Here is a 23814-nt window from a genome sequence, read left to right on the forward strand (position 1 = left end):
TTTTTGCAAAACCCCTTACGTAGCTCACTTTGCTCCTGGTGCTTATGTTTTATGAGGCTCTTATTCCTAGGAGGTAAATTCCTCAATCAAGTGAACTTTGCTGTTCGTGGCAAAATCTTTCATTTTTGTAATTGACATCTGGCGTAAGGATGGATAACCCCATGAGAGAGCTTTTCCATATAAAAATGCCCGGTGTGCATCTCCAGCCAGTACAAAACATCTTTAAATAGGGCAATTATTAGCTACACTTAGAAAATATGCCTGTTCTGTAAGTCACAGGAGAAGTGATATGTGACAGATTTCTGAATGAAATGAATGCAGAACTGAAGAACCTGATTAAAACTTCAAGACAAGCAAAAGGAAACAGTTCAGCATATTCAGCTGCTGCTGAGTACATTCAGTAATGGCAGACTAAGAAATATACAATTGCCCAGAAGCCTGGGATAAGTAGATGTGTGGTTGGGGCAAGAAAAGGAAAGCAGGGATTGCCCATTTGTGTGGTGTTCATAAAACAAGAACAAAGGCCATTCCTAGGAATAGAAAAGTGACATTTCAAAAGTGATAAAACAAAATACTTCTTTGTGCAATGCAGAATTCATCTATGGAACTCATTGCCACAGGACGTCATTGAGGCCAGGAACTTAGTAAGATTAAAGAGGGATTGGACACTTGTCTGGATAACAAGAACATCCAGAGTTACAATGGTTAATGCTAACAAATTTTGGAAGGGATATTAAATCTCATGCTTCAGGGCTTAAACCAATCTCTAACTATTAAAGACCAGGATGAGACCTAAAGTTGGGGAACATTATTCCTAATCTGCCTTTTGCAGACATTACACCTTACACCCTCCTCTGAAGCATCTGGTGCTGGCCCTGTTAGAGACAGGATACTAGACAAGATCCTCCATGGGTCGGATCCAGTCTGGCCATCCCTGTCTCCTTGTGGCCCTGTACTATCAGGGAAAGCAGAAATAGGGTGCCTGTCAAAAGGGCATTGCTGATTGAGAGTGGAACAAATGAAGCTTCCGGGTAGTAGGGTGAAGAGATGGGGCTGATCAGAGAAATAGATCTCAGCTGCTAGCCAGAGAGAACGGGGATAAGCCTGTTGGATGTCAGTCACACAGAGCAATGCCTTGGGACAAGGAGGCAGGACTAGGGAGGAGTGCACTATTGACACATCTGCGCATAAGCCTCAGTTTTAAGTTACAATATTGTCTCTCGGGGCTCTGATTTGAGGTCTGTGATGACCGGGCAGGGCCTTTCAGTTACAGTCAACTATTTGTTTCTTTCAGGAAAGAGACGCAGCATGTTAATTTACCAACCAAGCCAAAATAAGTTATGTTGGAGGCAGGGGCGGCTCTAGAGCCCAGCGGGGCAAGCACCCGCCTGGGGCGGCCCTTTCCCAGGGGGCGGCAGGCTGGGCCGGTGGACCTGCCGCAGTCATGCCTGCGGGAGGTCCACCGGAGCCCCGGGACGACCGGACCTGCCGCAGGCATGACTGCGGACGGTTCGCTGGTCCCGCGGCTCGGCTGAACCTCCCGCAGGCATGACTGCGGCAGCTCAACCGGAGCCGCCGGATCAGCGAACCGTCCGCAGCTGCGGGAGGTCCAGCTGAGCCGCGCGACCAGCGGACCCTCCGCAGTCATGCCCGCGGCAGGTCCGCTGCTCCCGCGGCTCGGGGGCGCCTCCCGGGCATGATTGCTTGGGGCGGCCAAATTTGTAGAGCCGCCCCTGGTTGGAGGTATCCCTCATGTATGCTAGGCGGATTTCCCACAGATGGAAAATGATCAAAAATGATTATTTTAATGTCACGCAGTAAAAATATCTGAATTTGGGAGCTGATGTAGCCCAAGTGAGGGGTATTCTGAAGGGGATCAAAACATTTTTTAGCATTTTGTATTTCATGATGGACTTATTCACCATTTTAACTGAAACCTCCCAGCCTTTCCATTAAGAGGATCTCCACAAAGTGACCTAGTGATTAAAAAAAGAAGAATTAGCCCATTATGGCAATGTACAAATTGACAGTCTGGCAGATCACTTTCCACAGGTGTTGGGTGGATAGTAAAAGGAGCATAGTTGTCTGTACAAATTACACTTTAAATACCATTAATTTCACAACAAATGACAGTGTACATAAACGTTAACAAGCTTTTAACCACCAGACTATTAGTTTTTCAGGATACTTTGTGCCTGATATAAATATTGTTCTCATTCCCCTGTAGCGCTGCCATGGTAGAATGAGTTTCCACAATGAACTTAATCAAAACAAGCCCACTCGCAGATATGCATCAAAGAACCTACAGGGCTGGATATATGCACAACAGAGTGGACAAATGCTCTCCAGCTCCATCAGGCTATTTGCCATTGCCTTAAAAGAGGACCAGGAAGAAAACATACCTGTGTTCATGGTCACAGTGAGCTCAACAGCAAAGGCCGGGCTCTCCGTGAAGAGTTCGACTATAGCTATCCTGTATGATCAGCTCTAGATTTCAGACCAGATGGCCAGTATGCAGAATATTATTATTTAAATATTTAGACTTGATTTTGAAATAATTGTACATCGTCTCAAACTGGAGGTTGCTTGTCACATTTTAATGTACGTTAAATCAACATAAAAGGCTAAGTCAGAGCTAGGCCCACTGAAAACAAGAGGTTAAAAATGAGACTTCAAAGCCCAATAGTCAAAACCAGAACAAATAGCATGCTCAGTGATGCCTTCAATTAATTACAGCAGTAACAGTATTTTTCTTTAATTTACTTATGAGAAAGAAGTGAAACTGAAAACGTCTGTTAAACATTTTAAGTCTTAGTTGACGGTAGACAAATGATAGGAACCTTTGATCCAGTCTGGGAAGTGGGCTACAAAGTTGTAAAGATGACTTCAGCCCACGTCTCCGTTATCATGAACAGAAAGAAATAGAAACCAAAAATAAGGTGGCTGTGAAGAAATGAAATGAGTTGTGGTCTCTGTGTTGAAATTAATTTGTCAAACGAAAGTGTAAAAAGCCTTCAGTGTGGTGAGAAACAAGAGTAGTGCACTGATGTCTGTATTGTGATTGCAGACAAGCCTGAGAGAGATCCTTGAATTTAACTTCCTATTAATTTCCTCTATCCTTTCTTTTGAAATGGTAACCACCACCTCTATAGCCTTTCCTCTCTGCTGCCCACCATCCCCATTTAGGAATGCATCTACAGGGCTAATAGACCCAACATTGTATTTTTCCCCTGGATTTCAAATGTTGGATATTAAACAAATAAAAAAACCTTCAAATAATATTAACTGGCAGATTTAAACTTGCGTGAGTGTGGAGAGCCAGAATTGATAATGAAATGTCACCTTTAACCCACCTCATTGTACAAAGGAATTGCAGCATATAAATTCTACTTTATGCAAGAACACCTAGCATCTGAAGATTCAGGCAATGCGATCTCGTGTGAACCAAAGACAAATGATAGAAGTTACAGATGGAAAAGACCTATCAGGCTGTCTGGTCTTTTCCTTTGCCAGTGCAGGGCTTTTACCTGCGGGTACACAGTTTTGAGTCTTATCTCTGAATTTCTTTGCTTTGCTTAGGTTGAATCAGATGAGTAATACAGCTTTTCATCGTTTAACTTTTGTTTCATTTTTAGAGGATATTTTTTTCAAAAGAAGCAAATATCTGGTTCTGTTCTGTGAGGTCAGAGGAAGAAATTACGCGGAAAACATTTCATTTTAGTGGGTTTGCCAAAAAGTAAATATATAGAATTCCCATCTCAGTGCTTTTAGGATGTGTTGTGGCTGGTTTTATTTTAATAAGTAGTTTTTACAGATAGGAGAACCGACATTTTGCTGGTTAAATGAAAACAAAAGCCAAAACTTCTTAGTAAAAGTAGCGAATTTCTACCAGGGCAAGTACTCATTTTTTTAAGAAAAATAGAATTTCAGTATTGACATCACATAGAGCTGTACATATTAGCAACATTTCCCTATGTACAAAATCTATAAATGCTTCTGATGTGAAAATTAGTATCTGTGCACTGCTGCAGTCAAAGTCTCTTTTCTGGTATTCCAGCATGCATACTGTATGCATGAAAGGAGCTTTAAATAGTGCTGTTTAGGGCCTGATTCTCTTCTCACACTGGTGTAAATCAGAAATATCTCCATTGAAGATAAGGGATATACAGTGCTGTAAAATGTACTTAATAATTATGCCTAGATTTGAAATGCAAGGAGACACAGGCCCACCTGTATTGTGAGAACAATAATTTTGTTGTGAGCCCCTTAAATTTTTTGATGGAGCAAGCTCTAGTAGAAGAATAGTGCTCTTATGTTTAAGGCGCTTGACTGGGAGCCAGAAGATGTGGATTCAGCTCTACTTCAGACATCTTGGGTGCATCTAATCTCTGTGTCTTTCTTAGCCCATCCTTTCCAACTTCTCAGAAACGTAATTAACTCATTAATGTTGATGAGATGCTCAGATACTCTGATGATAATGGCAGTGTAACACCTGGGTCTTACAACTTATTGTGAGAAGACTGACTGCTGAGCACACATGAAGTCATAGGGCTTTAAATGGGCACAGCAATCTGCCCATGCACAATGAATTGCAGGTTCAGTATCTAATGCCTAGCTATATAGATAAGACCAATAGCAACACACACAGTTTATACTTAACCTTAATGAAAATGTAAGTCATTAGCCTAAATTTCAGTGAATCAGTACAGTTATTTGGATTTTAAGGGCATTTTAACTATATTTAAACTAAAGATTCCAGAAAAATAAATGTTGAAAAACATGTGACAGTTTAGAAAATATAGTTCGATAGATATGTACTGGGAATGTAAAATAAATAAATACTTTATAATACAAAAACAACTAGTTCATTAAAATCTGTGGTGGTGGTAAGACCAGGCATTCCATGGAGGTGAAACAGACATTTGAAGAGATTAAACTAGTAGCCCTTTCTGTGGTGTGCGTTCAGAAGAACATTTTCTTTTTCCATATTTTTTTTATTTGGCAGAGGTAAATGGTTGTAATATAAAGTACTATGTTTGTTTTCTGGATAGCATTGTAACATCATGTGTATAACTTCAGGCAGTATTCTGAATTGTTCTAAAATAGACTCTACTTAAAAACGAGGGCTGAGCAAATGATTCACAGAAATAATTTACTGGACAAATTTAGACTGTTTTCCTGCTCATAAAATGTCCACAACAAATCATGATTCTGTTTTCTCTAGCTTAGCTATTTTATCTAGCTATGCTTTTCTCTCTCTCTCTCTCAATCACTGTAGTATCTGAGGACCTCAAAATTACTAACACATATCTTTGTGAATTATATTTTTCTATATAGACTGATCATAAACAACTTGCTACTGGTATTCAGTATGTAATATCTGAAATTCAAGATGAGTTGGTGGGTTTTGATTGGCCACAAATGTCACATGGTGTTGTTTGTGTTGCTTGATTGGATGAAGATAACTCTTATTATCCAGAGGAATGTTTGAAGAAGCCACTGGGGCTTTGAATCATTCATGTCCACCTTAAGATCTGTGCATGCATGTGTTATGCATGCACAGACTGGGCATGTACAAAAGTGCTTTGAAGATTTAGGGTTGAAATGAAAATTCAGGGGCAGTTTAAAGTGATATTTATCTATATATAGCATCAGCACAGCCATATCTGAAAAATTTCTAATTGATTTCACTTTCTTCCATGGCTGCTGAGCAAATTACTTTCCTCTCATTTGCATTCTATCTTAATAACGAGTTTTTAGGGATTCTCTCAATATTTCATGTTGGGATGTAGTTTACCTAGAGACCTAAGTGTCCCTGGACTAATTATGTTCATGCTCTACTTTTGCAAGACTGCTCGCAAACTAAGCTGTATTGCTTTGGAAGATGAGACCAGATGACTTAAATAGTTCTCCATTGTTTTAAAAGGTTGGCTGGCTCTTACCTTTGATGTATTTAATTTACTTTAGTACTATATGTGTGAAAACCTAAAAAGAACTACTCGGTCGGTCTGCTTCAAACATTTACTTGTCTGTTTTATTAAATGAATATTTTCAGCCATTCAGTGGGATTTAACAGCTCAGTGCTTGAGAGAATTCTTTCCTACATACTTATTTTACTGGACATCTTCCCCTTCCCTCCTATTTCCCACTTGAACTGAAAGAGAGTGCAGCTTTATATTTATTGTCTATCAAAGCTACAGTGACGTGACTGAATTACTTAAAGAAAAAAATATATCCAAGGCCTGTAATATGTTTGCTGCTTTACTGTAGGAATTATAGTCCCCAAATTAATATACTCTAAACAAATAATACACAGGGATTTTTATGGAAGCTGCTTTATTAGGTAGCTTCATAATCACTTTGAGCACTGGGTAATACAAAGTTGTAGGCTAAGCTTCAAACTTTCCCTCAACCACAAAACAAGCATCACTACTAATCCATATAGGACTGATGTGCTTTGCTTTAAGTAGAGGTCACATGCATATTTTACACTGCCTAAGAATTGTCCATTGTATAAAAGCAAACAAATAAACAAATCAAGAAAAAAGGGTTCAACGAAGGAGGAGGAACTTGATGAGTTAAAAAGATAAAGGCCAGATCATCAGCCAGTCCAAAGTAGTGTTACTCCAATGGAAGTTTGGGCCAATTTATATTTTTAATTAACAAATTACTTCATGTAAAAGCAGCAAAGGGTCCTGTGGCACCCTATAGACTAACAGACGTTTTGGAGCATGAGCTTTCATGGGTGAATACCCACTTTGTCGGATGCATGTAGTGCCACTACATGCATCCGACGAAGTGGGTATTCACCCACGAAAGCTCATGCTCCAAAACGTCTGTTAGTCTATAAAGTGTCACAGGACCCTTTGCTGATTTTACAGATCCAGACTAACACAGCTACCCCTCTGATAAATTACTTCATAGCGCAAGTGAAAACATCTTTAAAGTAGGCTGGCAGTAGCAAAGAAACTTCCCTTTGGAAATTATTTCAGCCTGAGAAGACCTGGTGTGCCCTTTAGTAGCTGATCTGCCTGAACTGACATGGTTCTCCACTTCCTTGCCAAGCTTGGTCTCAACCATTTGTATAGCACTTCTGTCGTTTTAATTCATGAAACTAAATATTGATATTGGTGTTTAAGATTTTAGTGGAGTTGTAGGTAGAGTTACAACAGATTCACTCCAGACGTACAGAATTACTACATGCTGTGTTTTTCTTACCATTAAGAATCTAGAAGTCATTTTACTAAAGCAAATGACAATGAACTACATGGGTGAATCTGTGAACTGAATATTGTCCATTGCAAAATCATTTACGTTCTCTTTCTTATATACCCTTTACCCTTGTATGTATGTTCAGTTAGATCACTGATTCTGCCTGGCTCATGCAACAAATAGGTTTCTTGGTTGCTGAGATGAGGAAACACATTTTCTAACTGGGGCAGATGTTTCATCTTTCCAAGTCTAGCGGGAATTTGGGGAATAAAAGCAAATGCCTCTTTGGCAGAGATCAAGAACCTATATCTTCTGACACCTGCAGTAAAGCTTATAGAACATCTTGCTACACTGAGATTTGACCTAGGTCTCATTAGGAAGTGGCTATTAAATGATTATTTTCTATATGCCCAAAGAAATATTAGTAATTTCCAAGAGTGTTATCCAAGTCCTGTTGAAGTCAATGGAGATAGATTTGGAGAAAGCTCAAAGAGAGCATAGTTCTGGATATTTGGAAAACTCACACACACTGGGACACTGGCAAAAAAAACAGATAATTTATTTGAAAACTTCTATGGTGTGTTGTTGTTATAATTTACATTTAGGCTACAGCGGTAACTATGTATCTAATCCGTGCCCTTTTCTAGAGGGTAAGCCCAGGAAATAATTATCTGAATGTTGGTGAGGTGACTGTGGTTCTGATGTTATATACCATTTCCCTACTAACTCTGCAACAGTATTGAGGTTTCAACAAACCCCATGTTGTAAATGTGGTTTTTTAATTATGCAAAGATTAAATTCAGTGTTTCCGATGAGAGGGTAATTGAAGCTTTCCCTCTGAAGAAAATGGCACATACAAGCAGTGAACTCTAGAATCCAGTTTTATTACCTATCCTACTGTATGTTAAATTAGAATTGGTACAAAAACACATCTTGGGTAAAGTTCATCTCCATGCAGAGGGTCAGCACAAAGCTTATGCACCATTAATTCCCATGAGGGTTTCAGTGGTGCATAGGACATGTACTGATGTCCCTCCACACAGGGCTGATTTTTGTCTCTTGGGAGGAAGAAAGCATTCAAGGGCTGTTTAGCAAATGGGTCCACATTCTGGAATTTAGTTTTACTGTTCTGTTCTGTTTCTTTGAAACAAATAGGAAATGGCATCAGAAAACGGCCATGATATGAGAATGGTCAGTGCCATCTAGGTCCCTCCAATACAAGCTGGAGGTACCTAGATAGGAGTTTTTGGACAATGAGCTCTTGGAAATCAGGCCCATAGGCAAGGGTATGAACTATAGGGCTTTTTTGGTAAGATAAGGCAGGTTGAAATATTGGGCTTCAAGAATGGCATGTGTGTTCTTTCACCATTTTCTTCCATCACACACCCTCGGATAGAGAGTGAACATTAGATTCACCCTCTAGGAATAGATAGGTGGCTACTACCATTGTATAAATCCATAACACAGACACTTAAGTAAACTGTTTAAAATGGATTGTTACTTTCTGCAAGCTCGTTTTTAAAAACTATCCATTAGACAAACCCTTATGATTGGATAATGATTTTTGTTTTTCGCAACCGCATCACATTGTTGACTCATATTTGATTTGTAATCCACTATCTCCCCCAGATCCTTTTCAGCAGTACTAGTACTTTCATCTAGCTAGTTATTTCCCATTTTATAGTTTTGCATTTGAGTTTTCCTCCCTAAGTGTAACACTTTGCACTTAGTTTTACTGATTTTCATCTTGTTGATTTCAAACCAATTCTCTAATTTGTCAGTCATTTTGAATTCTAATCTTGTCCTCCAAAGTGCTGCTACCCCCTCCCAGCTTGGTGTCATCCACAGATTTTATAAGAATACTTTCCACTCCATAATCTGAGTAATTAATCAACATTTTGAACAGTACCAGACCCAGAAATTAACCCCGCAAGACCCCATTAGATACAGTTTGACAGTGAACCACTGGTAACGACTCTTTGAATATGGCTTTTCAATCAGTTGTGCATTCACCTATAGAAACTGCATCTCGACCTTTTTCATTTGTTTGCTTATGAAAATATCAAGTGGGTCTGTGTCAAAAGCCTTACTAAAATCAAGATATATTACATCTACTGCTTCCCCACTATCCACTAGGCCAATAACACTATCAAACAAAGAAATTAGGTTGGTTGGTTTGTTCTTGACAAATCCATATTGACTTCTCCTTATAACTCTATTATCATCTAGCTGCTTACAAAGTGATTGTTTAATATATGTTCCACTATTTTTCCAGGTATTGAAGTTAGGCTGACCAGTCTATCATTCCCTGGGTCCTCTTGATCCCCCTTTTTAAAGATAGGTAATATATTTGCCCTTCTGCAGTCCTTTGGGACCTCATCCATCCTCCATGAGTTCTCCAAGATAATTGCTAATTGTTCTGAGATTGCTTCAGATAGTTCTTTAAGTACCCTAGGATGAATTTATCAGGCCCTACCAACTTGACTACATCTATCTTATTTAAATATTATTTAACCTGTTCTTTTCCTATTTTGGCTTGCATTCCTTTTTCCTTGTTGGTAATATAAATTGTGTTGAATATCTTGTCACCATTAATCTTTTTAGTGACGACTGAAGCAAAGTAGGCATTGAACACCTCCGCCTTCTTGATATCGTCACTTATTAGCTCTCCTTACACAGTAAGCAGAGGACCTACATGTGCCATTCTCACATGACTATGTAAAGCTAGTTTGTGGGCCAGATACTTCCTCCTCATCCTCCATCCCCATTTTGCTTTTTTGCCACTATGGATTCCCCTTAAATATCTTGATTCCCCAGCTGGTCTATTAGGGCAGTTCTCCATCTGGGAGAAAGAGGTTGGGGATGGATGCAGAAGGGCAAATATATTACCTATCTTCAAAAAGGAGGATCAAGAGGACCTCGGGAATGATGGTCAGCCTAGCTTCAATACCTGGAAAAATACTGGAATGTATATTAAACAATCAGTTTGGCATAGCTAGGCATAAGGGGAGTTCTTGCACATCCTGCAGGGGGAGTGGGCAAATTGGGGGCACCCCATATTCTGACAGTTCTTGACCAGTGGAATGGTCTGTAAGAGATTGTTTTACCGAGTGTCACTTAGAACAACCCTTGGGAGGCATTCCATTGACTTCAATTACTGTTGAATTGGTTCCTTAATAACTGTTCTTAGAAAGCTTTGTTGAAACAATGCTGTTGAAATACATCCCTGTCCTTCTTTCCATTTTCATTCTTCTCTGTCCAAATCAGAAGGGCTTGATTGTCCCTCCTTCTTTGAAATTTATTTTCCCACCAAAATTGAAAGTGAAACCTGTTGGAAGTTTGTCAGGTTATTTTTTCTTATAAGAATGCCAAAGAATCTCATAAATCAGGAAGTCTGACCCATACCTTGAGCAGCACCAAAAAACTGGTCAATATTATTTTAAATCATGTCTTTCTTTTGTGAGCAAGTGTTGGATCTCCTGAATTACGGCCATTACAGCTGATGGCTCTCAGATCAGAAAACGTACCTCTTTTGTGACAAGGAATGAGGCTTTTTTCTAGTGTCAATGCCAAGGTCTTGTAAGCCGAGCACATTAACATTCAGTGGCCAAGAAAACAGAGATGTTAGCCTTTAATCTTGAGGCATAACTTCATAGGTGTATTGGTCTGATTATGCAACAGACAGGGGGCATTCAGAGACTAGGATAATGGGCATGGTGTGAGTACCTAAATAGAATAGTCCAACTTCAATTCTCTTTGCAGTCAAGTGTGAGTTTGAAGGCATTCAGCCGTTTAAAAGAGATGAAGGAATTGGCAGGCCTCAGAGGACTGGTCTCCTCTGTGCTGTATTAACAGGAGTATTGTATGTAAGACATAGGGGGTAATTGTCCCACTCTATTCGGCACTGGGGAGGGCTCAGCTGGAGTACTGTGTCCAACTCTGGATGCGACAGTTTAGGGAAGATGTGGGAAAACTGGAGTGAGTCCAGAGGAGAGCAACAAAAATGCTAAAAGAAAAACCTGACCTCTGAGGAAAGGTTAAAAAAACTGGGCAGGTTTAGACTTGACAAAAGAAGACGGAGGATGGATGTGATAATAGTCTTCAACTATGTTAATGCTGTTATGAAGAGGACGGTGCTCAATTGTTCTCTATGTCCACTAAAAGTAGGACTACAAGTAGTTTGCTTAATCTGTAGCAAGGGAGCTGATTTAAATTAGCATCGCACTATTGATTTCAGTGAGGCTACACTCATTTATCCCACGTGAGCATCTTGCCCACTACTTTGGCTCTTCCTAATTTCTGCAAATATTCCAGCAAATGAGTTTTACTGGCCAGAGTGTTTGTGAAAATGCTACATTTTAAGTGACTGTTTGAGAATATTCTTGGAAAGCAAATTTTGAGTCGGCAAACTTTGATATTCACACTGGAATAGAAGAGTGGGGTGAATTCAATCTGGGAACATAAACCATATCATGTTACCTCTGTGTGCAATCAAAATTAACTGACACTCAAATACTGAGTACTTGCTCTCAAGATACAGAAGAGAATTATTTGCAGCAATTATTTGGCACATAATTTTGGAAAACATGTATCTCAGAGAAGTGAAAGCAGCTTACAGGCAATTTACATGCAGAAGAAGCAGCAAATTTAAGCTACTCTAACCAACAGTGCTTAGAATAGGATTGTCCTTGTCATCTGCACACCTAAAGCTAAGGATGGCTACAGGGCTGTGTTGAACTCCAGATCAGAAAATGAAGAGGAAGTGTACAGCCTGCAAAAAATAAAAAAATAAAAAAAATTGTCCCATCAAGGGCTTCTGGTCACATCAAAATCCAGGAGAATGAAGCAGTACATCATTTGTGTTGTCCCTGGAACCTATGGAATGAACAGTTTTCTTTGTCTCACTGTTGCCAGGGTTTCATTTGATAGACTACATGGTTCATAAAGGAATAACCTTAACTCCCACTGAAAATCTTGACAGCTTTCTCTTGATAAAAAATAAGTCTATTTTTTCCTCAAGAAAACCAGAACAGATGGAATCTCCACCTGCTACAGTTAGATGAAAAACGGCAGGGTTTTTTTCCCCCTATTGTTTCTTCGAAGTGTGTATGTCTGTGACTGTGTGTATGCATGCACAAAATCAAAGCTTAAATCCCATAACCCTACACAGCAGAACCTTGGCCCTCAGCTGGACCCCTCACTTAAATAGAAGCCTAGTTTTGCATTAGCTTCTCAGACAATGTGCACTCTCTAATCATCTCTGTGGCCCCTTCTACGGTTCCAGTAACCCAGTAAGCCTGATCATAAGAGTTGCAGAGTACCAGGGTCTCCAGTCGACTTCAGCGGGAGTTGAATATGTTCAGGATCCCATCTTTTCTTGGCTCTTCCTCTTGTTTTATCAATGTGTTGACATTCCAATTAGGAAGAGCAGCTGATGCAACTTTTCAAGGCACATTTAAATGCATTTCTTTTATTTGGTTGAAATTGCACTGGGAATATTGCATGAGTCGCTGAGCAGAGGAACTAAATTCTAGTTGGTAAATGCGTGAGTCCACTGCGAATTCGCACTCAGAGATAGAAGGTGAGGGGCATGTTTTTTGGGGGGTGGGATGGGGCGGGGGAGATTGTGCGATTGTTTGCAGGTGGAGAAAATTGTCAAAATATTACCATTACATCATAAAAATATATTTTATTTTCCATGAACACAGCACAGTAGGAACTGTCAATACTGCGTGAAGCAGGGTTTTGAAATATATATTATGTTACAGTTATATTAGACTCCAGTAGAGAAGAAACTAGCATGGAAAAATCATGCTCAAAACTAGAGCTGGGCAACCTATTTAGAATGAATGATTAATGCAACAAATGTAGCCCCTATTTCTTTGTTCACAAGCTGCTGATGAACCAACTAGGAATTTCCTGACTGTGTTGGGATTCATAATTGTGTCCTGAAATTTTATTTTCTGAAGAAATTTCAGCCTATGGATTATCCAGATATTGAGTGTTATGATTATTGTTTATTTGCCACGTGTGACTGGCTGTCCTTAGCTGGAGACCTCCAAGAGACTCCTAGAAACTCAGAGTAGATTTTTGATTCAAAAGGCAGCACAACTTCCTGTGAGTCAGGTTTGAATAAGAGCCCCTTCATGATGCTGAGAGGCATCGTATTGCCTTTCAGAGATGTGAAATTTATTTTTCGCTGCCACCAGAGGTCAAGGCATTTATGAAAGTTGGGCCCAAATCTGAACCCCTCATCTAAACAATGGTGGTGGTGCTCAAGGAGTATCCATATCCAAACATGGATCAGAATTTTGTGATTAGCATCTCTGCCTTTAATAACCATACCTGAACACCCAAACCAAACCATCCCAAATGTTGTGGTAGTTTGAAATTGGGATGGCATTAGCCCTACCATCCAGACAATGTTCCACTTCAGGTAATTGCATCTTTCCTAACTAAGATTCACTCTATTGTTAAAATGGATATATGTTATCCTCCTTTCCGCACTATATTAGAATGTAGCATTACTGTATTCTCTTTAGTTAAATTCCACCCCCAAAATGACTGCAGTTCAATGGTAGGTGAAACCCTAGTAGACATCACAAAGCAGCATGTACTTAAAATTGGGAAAAATATAAGCAAGTATGGATGATAACTAAGCAAACTCAGGAGAAAGTAGTGGGGAAGGTGAATACAAAGGCAAGCAGAAGATAGCCAGTGGCTGAACTCTGATTCTTCAGCTCTAGAGATTGTGTACATTCTCAAAAGCCTCTCTCCAGGTTCTTATGCTTGTTTCATTTCCCTCCACTTATTTTTATTAGAGGAATATATGTTGCATAATTTATATTTTGCCATAGGGGATGGTAGGCTGTTATAGGTTTCCCCGGGTTGCTTTGTTGTGCTGCATGTAATTCCCTAGTTAGTGAAATTTAACATTAAATTCCATTCAAATAATGCAAAAGTAATAAGCAGCAAATAATTAGTCAGAACAAAATAAATTTTATCAAAATTGATATTAAACTCAGTTTGTCTGAAAGGAACAAAACAAATAATCAGAAAGGAGCAAACAGAAATAGCCATTCCCATTGTGTCCTGAATAGGCTGCAGGTGTTTATAATTTTGCCAGTTAACTATAAATAGGTGATCGAGGAATAGAAATTTAACGTAGATTAGACAAGCATATTCAGTAAACACATTCATCTCTTTTGATATGGGTATATGACATGTGTCTTCATGGCCCAAGCGTGCGGTGATCTCCACATAAGCAGATCCTTCCATCTGCCTGGAGCCCTGCTGAGATTGGGTCCAACTATTGTAGGATCAGGTCCCTGCGTGATTTGACCCGAATCCTTTCAACAGCTTTGTGCTTTCATTCTCAATTCAAACACAGTATTTTCAGTTCAGTGAAGGACCCATCCAATGCCCAATGGAGTCAATGGAAAGACTCCCATTAACTCCAGTGGGTGTTAGAGCAGATCCTAATTGCCTCTGCTTCTTTGGGTCTTGTGTAGTCACCTCTCTGATACGATGTAAAGGGTGACAATCTAAAAAAGGCAGAGTTGTGCTTCAACGTGTAACACCTGCAAACATTTGTGTTTTTAAATTGGCTAACAGGAAAAATAAGAAATATACTTTGTATTTGTCGGTATCCTTGGTTTCTATTGTCCTACCACGTAATCAATAGAGCAGCTATTCCAAACCATAGCTTGCAGGGAGCATAAAGCGCCAATACAACTAATATTTTAAAAAGTGCAGATTCTTTAAAAAGTTGCCTGTTTTTCCTGCACTGATCATTGGTTAAAAAAAGGTTATTGGTTGGTATTTTATCTCACTTTACACAGGTGTAAGTGACTAAGGGGCACAAGAGGGTCAGGTCACAGGTCCTGTCTCCTGTTTTGAGCTCGGACCTCTTGACTATGCACTGCTAAAGATCCTTAAATGCCAGAAGTGGCATTTCTCCCATAGATGTCTGTCTTCAAATAATTGCTTCTGAACCAGAATGATTTAGCTGCAATTGCTTAATAATATGCATGCAACCCAATGAGTAATTTGATGTATTTTTCCCCTAAGGAATAGTTAAAGAATGCTGTGATCCTGCTCAGTAATAACCACACACATTTCCCATCACCTAGGTCTGTAAGAACTCCTGACATTTGAAGCTGTCCTACCGAGTTGCCATGGCAACAAGAAAAGGAAAACATCAAATCTGAAGATCGCAGTTTACAGTTACTGTTCTTCACTACTAGGCCTCAGTTGCTCCAGATTCAGTTTAATTTGCAACCTCACTTAGTCTATCCGACTGTACGTCAGTGTTTGACAACCTCTGCCCTTACTGTTGTTCAATAATGGATTTCTCTTGCAAGATGCAAGGTTTATGAGAATTTTCACTGAATGTTAAACGACCATGACATCTCAACTTGACCTTCTGGGAGCTGAATATAGAATGACTCCATTTTTTTCTATCTGTTGACTTGTTGCTATTCAACTGTTCAAAAACAAATATTTTGTCTGTGGGTTGGTATTTGTATATGTATGAATGTATGTGTGTATATATATTTATATGCAGAGAAGAGATACACAATAGGGTTAGCTTTTATGAGACAGTTGCCTGAAGTTTGGGAGGAACAGGGCAGAGTAACAGAGCCACAGGTGAGTTATAATTGTCCTATCATAGCTAAACCCATTGTATATGCTGTTTATACAATGGTGTAACACAAAAGGCAAGAGCAACTGCAACTATAGCATTAAAATTGCTGTCAGTGATGCCAGCTATGCCAGGGCCACTCCTCCGCAATGTCACTTCTTTTACCTCAGGCTCAGTGTAAAAGAGACACAAATTCCCAACACTTTATTGCCGATCACAATTTCGTTCCTTCTGCCACAGGTGATACTGATGAGGCTGCAGTGAAAGCAGCTTTTGACTGCACATTACAATGGCAGCAGCCCTGGGAGATAAGGAGACTGTGATTTGCAAGGGGGCTGAAAGCAGTTAAATGCACTATGGGTCATTATCTCGAATATTGGGACACTCTGGGCCTGAATTTAAAGGGGCCTTAACCCAGCCTCTCTTTTTGCTCCTGCCAATAATTATTTGCTGGGGCAGTTGAGGACATTTTAAACTTCTTAGTGTCTGATCTGCAGCGGCAATCAGGTAGGTAGATGTTTACATGTCAGAAGGCCTATGCGAATAGTAGGAGTAAAGGTCTTTCTCAGATGAATTGATCATCTCTCTTTCGACTCCCTAACCACAAAGGCCTGTTCTCAGCTCTCATTGACGTCCCTGAGCACAGTGAGGAAAATAGATGCCCTGTTGTATAAATATATTCATATATACACACACATACATGTACATGTACACACAGTTTTCAATTAAAAGTAACAAGATCATTTCTCTGTGTGTGTGAAATAACCACACTTGTTTGCAAACATGGAATTAAAAGGTGTTCATTATGTATGAATATTAATCCTTTTTTTATTCTGTGAGCATGTAAGGTAAACAAAAACTTCTAACTGTATCAAGATGACGATCCTGTTAATAAATTGTAAATGATCCATCAAAGCTCACACCAAATTTTTTATAAAATTAACACACACACACAAAAATATACTAGTGACAGACTGTGGCTTTTACTAGAGCTTGCCAGTAACTAGGGTGAGGTAAGTGTCTCAGAATATTTTAATAAACTTGCTTATTTAAAGTTTAAACAACACTGCTTTCTTATGCAATAGAACTTCACAGCTGCATTTTTGGGTTAGCATTTTTACAGTATTTATGGGTCATTCTGTATGTTATCATTACTACAGTGAGATTATACACATACCTTCCACATCATGTATATGTTTCAATATTAAAGCTTTTTGGAAGTATAAAAAATAAATTCCAAACACACATTTAGTTTTTCATGATGTTACACTAGATATTAAATGTGTATTGGTGGTGAAAAATTGCTGTACAATAGCTTTTCTCTAACTTCCTGTATTATACCAAATATTACAACAGGTCCTTAACTAAAGTAATAATAATAATAATTAATAATGGTGACAGCAAAAAGTTAACGTTGTGGACATCCCAAAATTTTTAGATTTCTTGATAAGATATAAACTGCCTTGATACAAAAAGCTGTTTTTTTCCTCTGAGAGCTTAACTCTTGAAGTCCTCACCCAGGAAATACTCCCACTGACCTTGCTTCTTTCACAGCACATCACAGGTGTCTGAGTTACCACAGTAGTACTTAGAGGTCAATGGGAGGTTCTTTTGAGAAGAATTTCAGAAAGGTTCATTAGTCAACTGCAGGCCTTTAAGCAGGAAGTGCCTGATCTCAAATGTTACCCCGACCTGAACATGGGCATGCTTCCATTCCACGTCATCTGCCCAGGCTTTGTGGTAAGCAAATGCTGCTGCTTTATAATCACCAATCACTTATACATATAAACAAGTGTTAAATGCAAAGTTTGCAAAATGAAAATAGATGAATGCTAAATACATTGTGGATCTTTCCCAAGAGGGATTGCATCCCATGCCTTGATCTACTAAATGTTTCACTTGAATGTAATGGAAACAACAACTATCCTTCTGCATAAATATATTTTTCTAATGGGATCCTTCCTCCCCCTGCGTATGAGCATCATTCAAAGTCTCTCAGTGAAAAGATTCCCATTGACTTTGCTGGGCTTTGCGTGAGTCATTATGAGACGTTATCCCTGCTTCTTGTCAGAATGGGTCCTAGCACATTATGGATCCTCCTAAGGGGGCCCAAATCCAGGAATAAAACTTTTATGTTTGAATCTGTCCTAGTGACAAGCTGCTGGGTAAAGCCAGTTGCCTACCATTTACCTGTGCAATAAGAGTCCACAGTGGAGAATAACATCTCAAATAATATTGCAAAAAATTTTACCTATACAAGGGATGGTTACCAATGAGAATATTCCCCCAATGGAGGCTCTGGATCACAGAGGTACCAATACCTCCCTGACTTTCTCATCCAAAACTGGGGGGGGGTTCTGAAACCTCAGTCCCCAACCTCTCCTGTTCATAAGCCCGAGGGCTCCATCTTGAGTTAACTTCTGGGCATCCTAGGCACTAAAAGAGGAGCCATAGCTGCCATCTTAATATTTTTTCCTCATTTTCTAACTCCCCTTTCTTAAGAAAGAACATCTATTAAGAAACCCAATAGGCCAAATCTTACAGCCTTATTCAAGTGAGAAGCCACATTAAAACTTATGGGTTTCCTTACATGAAGGGAAAGGCCCGAAATGATATTTCCTGAAACTCAGGAACTAGCAGAATTTGGAAGCATTTCGTGTCATGCAAAATCAGAAAAGATCAAAAAGAAAAACCTCATAACTTTTGCTCTTCCTTTTTATGTTGGATTAAGTTTAAAATTTGTTCAGGTTTCCCTTGCTGTTTTCATAACCCATCATTTATTTTAATTTAGCTATTTTAGTTGCTACAACATTTATTTCTCTCTGTGTGCGTGTAATACATGCAGAGTTGTCTGTATTTTGAAAGACACTGAATTTACCGGTAATCATTTTCATTTTGAAGCAGACGCAAAACAGCGCCGGTCTAAATCATTTCATTTCAAAACCCTGTATTTTCTGGTAAAACACGAATCCAATATGACAGTTATCAAGTTAATCAAAGAATGGTGTTGATTAACATGGTAAATGTGTCATTTTCAGTGTGCTTGCTAACTGAAACACTGTCAATACACCTCATGAGTGTGCTCGCATTATGCCAATGTGCATATATTAATGTATATTATGTTCAGTAACTGCAGGTCTGAAGATCAAAACAAAAGAAAACCAGCTGAATTTCATGGTGGGTGTCAAATAAGATTTAGATTACAGTGGAATAATGTTTTGGTAATATAAACGTGGAGCCAGATTCTCATCACATTTCCACCTAGATAAATCAAGAGTAACTCCATTGACCAGAGCAATTTCTCAATACATTGCTTTTATCAGTCTGCTGTAAATAGTAAAATAACATAACTTGTCATAAGACACTTGGAAATCATTTATCTATTATTGTAGGTCTGTCTTGAACATAGGGAAATCTACACTCTAGATGACTCACTTCCTTCACTGACCCCTTTAAAGGATCCTAAAGGTCCCCGGTACAATTTTGTTTAACTTTTATTTAGAATGGCCACACTTCTAGTCAAGTAAGTCTGGCTGGTTTCTTGGGTGATCATTTGAACTGTAATACAATCTCATTTATTAAATTAAGGATTTCCAGTCAGTTGTAGGTGACCCGGTTTAAATGCTTTATTTTATCATTACAGAAAAAGAGAAGCATGTGTGTTATGGTTATGTTTGTTTTACCACTAGTCATTCCATCACTAGTTTTCTAAAGCATGGTGATTGCTAATTTCGCCTCTTTGTTTCTACCAATACATTTAGCCATTTGATCACACAGCAGAGTTTTGTACACAGATCATATTATTGTATATCCGGAAGCCAAATTCTTACCAAATGTGTTTATCTCATTTCATGTAAAAAAAGTTGAATAGAAGACGAATGACAATAAAAAATGACACTGGCACGAGAATAGCAGGTCCAAGGGAGAATATAGGATTATGTATTCCCCTTACAGTATCTGTAGAATTTGTTGTCCAAGTGCTACATCTCCCAATGGTAGCAAAAAAACAAAACCAAAAAAACAACAACAATTCTTTCCCATTTAGCTCTCGGTGATTTGTAACCTTGAAGTTCACATGCAAATTATTTCAGAAAACAAAGCTAGAGTCCACGTAAAGCAGATAGAGAGAACTATTTTACTGTGTAAAACTTACAGCCCATTGCTGTTACTACTTTACCTAACCACAAGTTATGATGACCGCTGACTTCCCAATGTCCAAATTAAATGAATACACACATCAATTCTCAGTGAAAGTTACTAGTTGCACAATTGCTATGTGTGTGTATATATATGTAGATATACAGAGATACACACATACATATATAGAGCTATATATAAGATATTTAGAGGGGGAGAGCGAGACTACACAGCATGGGGATTTGGAATAAGCAGTTTAATTCTATGAATTACAAATGAACACACAACTCAAGCAGGGGCATGGGTTATGCATGGTCAAGCCAAACTGCTGAAAATAAATAGTTTATTCCCACCTCTGATGTTGTACTGATTTAAGCTTCACTCGGCGCTCTCTCTCTCTTTATATTGATTTACATAATTTGAAGATATGCATACTTGTTTACTGACTCCTTTTGTTTTAGTTGTCTATGTACCAGCAAGTCAGTAGCAGTGTGAAGGAGGATACAGAAAGAATCCTAACTTTCTTCAATATTAGCAGGATGAGTATATGGAGTTATACCCATCCTCTGAAAGTTAGGCTTCTCCTCTGCATTAATAAGTGGCTGTATTTGATGTCTTGAGGTTAAATGAATGTAGTCTAAAGGGAGAGTTCATGCGTGGGCATGCATACTGCCCATGAACTAGGATTGTAAAATGAAAGTGTGTATAGTGGCGAATTCAGTACAGATATGCTGTGTGATTAATTGAAACGTCCAATGGTAACCTCCTGTATCGTCACGTTTGCCCCATAATGAACTCTGTCTCCTTCAGTCATCACCAGGAATTTTTGTTTGGATTTGAATATTTTATTCAGCTACTTTTCCAGTTAATGGTTCCTTTAGGCCCTAGTTGCTGAATTGCTTGCTGTTTCTGAGGTGTAAATAAACGTTTTGATTTATGATGTGGTTGCAAAGAAACTTGTAATTTATTTGTGAAATGCTCAAATAAAGGATGTCTGGGCTTTTATCCTTTTGTCTGGGCTTAGACCTTCCTGAAACAACATTGCATGAACAAAAGGGGCTATATAATCACCCTGCTGTGGTTGACACAGGGGTCTGAACCCACCCTATGCTAAACTAGAAGCAAGAGCCTCAGGGGCAGTGCTGGAGGGAGGCTTGCAAGGGCTATAGCCACCCCAAAATTTGCCATAGCCACCCTGCAGCATCTGCTGCTCTCCAGCTGCCTAGCTGTGAAGGCAGAGTGGAGAGAATGGCAGCTACTGGCCAGGTGGGACATTCCACCCAGCCTGGGCTCCAGGCCCCCACCCCCGATGGTCACTACTCCCCAAGGGCTCTGCTGGCCCCAGAGCCAGGTTGCCCCACTTGGGTAGCTCTTAATGGCTGTGAGCAGCCCGTGCCCCAAACTACCCGGCTCCAGGCTCCAGCCTCCAACCTGGCCATGGGGAAGGTCCATGGAGGGGGTTGACCTCATGGTGAGTGGGAGGCGCAGCCCACCCAATTTTATGTCTGGCCTACCTCAGGCCTCCAACCAAGAAGTGGCTGGCATTGCCCCTGAAGATCCTCCCCCAATTCCCCTCATTAAGCAATGAATTGAGCAGTTTGTTGTCACACAATGGCCATAGAGTGGGATCAGGTGGGTGTAGTGAATGGAAGAAGGCTACAGATCATTCACTAGACTTCATAAGACGGGGGGAGTGGATTACTTTGCATACACCAGCTCAGTTAAGGATTATGCCTGCCAAAGCCCCAATTTTGTTACATCACGCTAAGCAAATTTCTTGGCTACATGCTGCAAAGAAACTTCATCGGTCTTTGGCTTCACCGCCCTTTGGCTTCAGCCAACTAGCCCTCATCACCTTCTTCTGTCAGCAGGCAGTTAAGGGCTACCAAGAAAAGCCACCCATGATAAAATCAAATGCTGAACAAAAGATCAACAAAACCATAAGTCAGCTTCCTGCAGATTTACCACTGAACACTATGGGAAGCTGCAGTACTAGATTCCTGGCACTGTGCAGTGCTGTATGTCAGCAGTGCTTCCCTGGTCCACTTGCATGCCAAGATGACCTCCTCCAGCAAGTACTGGTAGCTTCTCTTGAGCTCCAAAGATGATCCAGAAAACTAAGGGAATTCTCACTCAAGGTAAAATTTCCCATGCCTTTGTTTCTATAATATAGTTGGCAAGAGATGGGCTCAGACTCACTCTGCCGTGTGCATCTTACTGCTGGTTTAACCTCTTGTTCTCCTGAGGGGCTTCATGAGAGGTTCAGGGAAGGGGTTTACCAATAAAGTTACTATACTGGGATTACCTTACAGTGACTCTAATCCTTAGATGTTCTCTCCCACCGTGTGGATTGATTGCTCAGTCACAGTCTCTCCTTAGCCCGATATATTTAAATGATAATGCTAAGGTGCTGGGCTCAACCTGCTGCAATTCTGCTGAATCCTTCCTACCAAAGCTTCAAAATAATTAAAGTTCAGATTGTTAGTATTGGGTCATTTCTGAGGCCTTTTCTCAGAGCCAGATCATTCCCCTTGATCCATGCACAGGGTGGACTCTCCATCCCATAGATTTTCTTGAACTGCCTGGAAGGAAAGTTTGGTCAGATTAGCAGCATGAGCTCCTGCACCCCAGAACTCCATGATGCCATTGCAGAGACTCTCAAAAATCATACCCCCAAATTTAAAGTCCTGATTTTCTAGGTCTTAAATGTTCTGGGCCCAGGACACCCACTGGGATTTTAACTTGACAGCTCTACACAGCAGGAACAATGGAACTGTCCACATTACTGGTGAAGCTCACATGAGCATGACGACAGGTTTTCCCAGGATATTAGGGATTCACAAACCTCACCACTTCTCATTTGTAACTTTGATTTCCCGCAAAGCAACTCATAACCCAGAAACAGCTCTGGAACACACACACAGAAAAAAAAAATTCTTATGCAACTTACTTCTCTGTGGGGGTGGAATAAAGAGGAAACTTTACTGACTTGAATCACCACGGTTTCTAACTCCAGCAGATGCTCTGAGACCATGGTGATGGGCCCGCTCCAAGACCAGTAATACAAATAATAGTAATGATACAATAGGCTGGAGGTCAAGAGCAGGAGTGGAAGGGTCAGGTGGCATGCACATCATCTTCTGCCAAAGTACCACTTTGAATCCATCCAAAAGGTCACCAGGCTGTATTTCATTCTGCATCAAAGCTCTCCATGCTGGGGAATCCTCTCTTCAAGGAGGAATCCAGAAGCAGCTGCCTGTGTGGAATTCCCTGGAATGTTGCTGCTTGAGGAAGCATTTGACTCTACACCCTGTAGGTGGAGATGGTGTAGGCTCAAGGTCACGACACAAGTAATATTTTTGCCTCCAAGATCTCAGAGAATGTCAGGAACTGCTTCTTATCCTACAGGGATGGGCAAAACTATTTAACCCCACCTCCAAAAAGGAAGCATGCAAGTGCATTCCACAGGAGTCCTCTTGCTGTGGTTTTTCTCCCCTCATAGGCCTGCTCCCATGGGCTTTTTCACCCTCAGTTTTTGTTCTACTTGACCTTGAGCAGACTGAATATAAAATGAGTAAGGACCTTTGTATGTGGCTCTTTACAAATAACAAAAGATAATACACATGGAAGCTGAAGTTAAATTTAGCAAAAGGCCATTACCTGGAGGCCACCACAAAGGGCTCCTCCCCGTGACTTCATTTGGTCCCGAAATGAGGATATGATTGAGCTACGCTGATGCTGCGTATTATATCTTAAAAGAGCAATTTGAAACAGAGCAAGGTTAACCCACAAGCCAGGACAAGGATGACAATGAGAGTAGA

At 39.9% G+C, this 23814-nt stretch overlaps 1 protein-coding gene across 11 annotated transcripts in view; it reads left to right on the plus strand.

Moving 5' to 3' along the window:
• CDH13 (cadherin 13) overlaps positions 1–20998 on the plus strand; it is a 748254-nt gene extending 727256 nt beyond the window's left edge. For 6 of the 11 annotated variants that reach the window (XM_039502842.1, XM_039502840.1, XM_039502838.1 and 3 more), the window contains one exon: positions 2228–3583. In XM_039502842.1, the coding sequence (XP_039358776.1) occupies positions 2228–2241 (14 nt within the window). In that variant the 3' untranslated portion in view covers positions 2242–3583. Of the gene's footprint in view, positions 1–2227; positions 3586–15344 lie in introns of those variants that run through there. The other 5 variants (XM_039502836.1, XM_039502835.1, XM_039502834.1 and 2 more) reach the window with 5 other exon arrangements.
• The last annotated feature ends 2816 nt before the right edge of the window (positions 20999–23814 follow it).

The sequence above is a fragment of the Mauremys reevesii genome, linkage group 16, assembly GCF_016161935.1.
Source record: "Mauremys reevesii isolate NIE-2019 linkage group 16, ASM1616193v1, whole genome shotgun sequence".
NCBI classification, from domain to species: domain Eukaryota; kingdom Metazoa; phylum Chordata; order Testudines; family Geoemydidae; genus Mauremys; species Mauremys reevesii.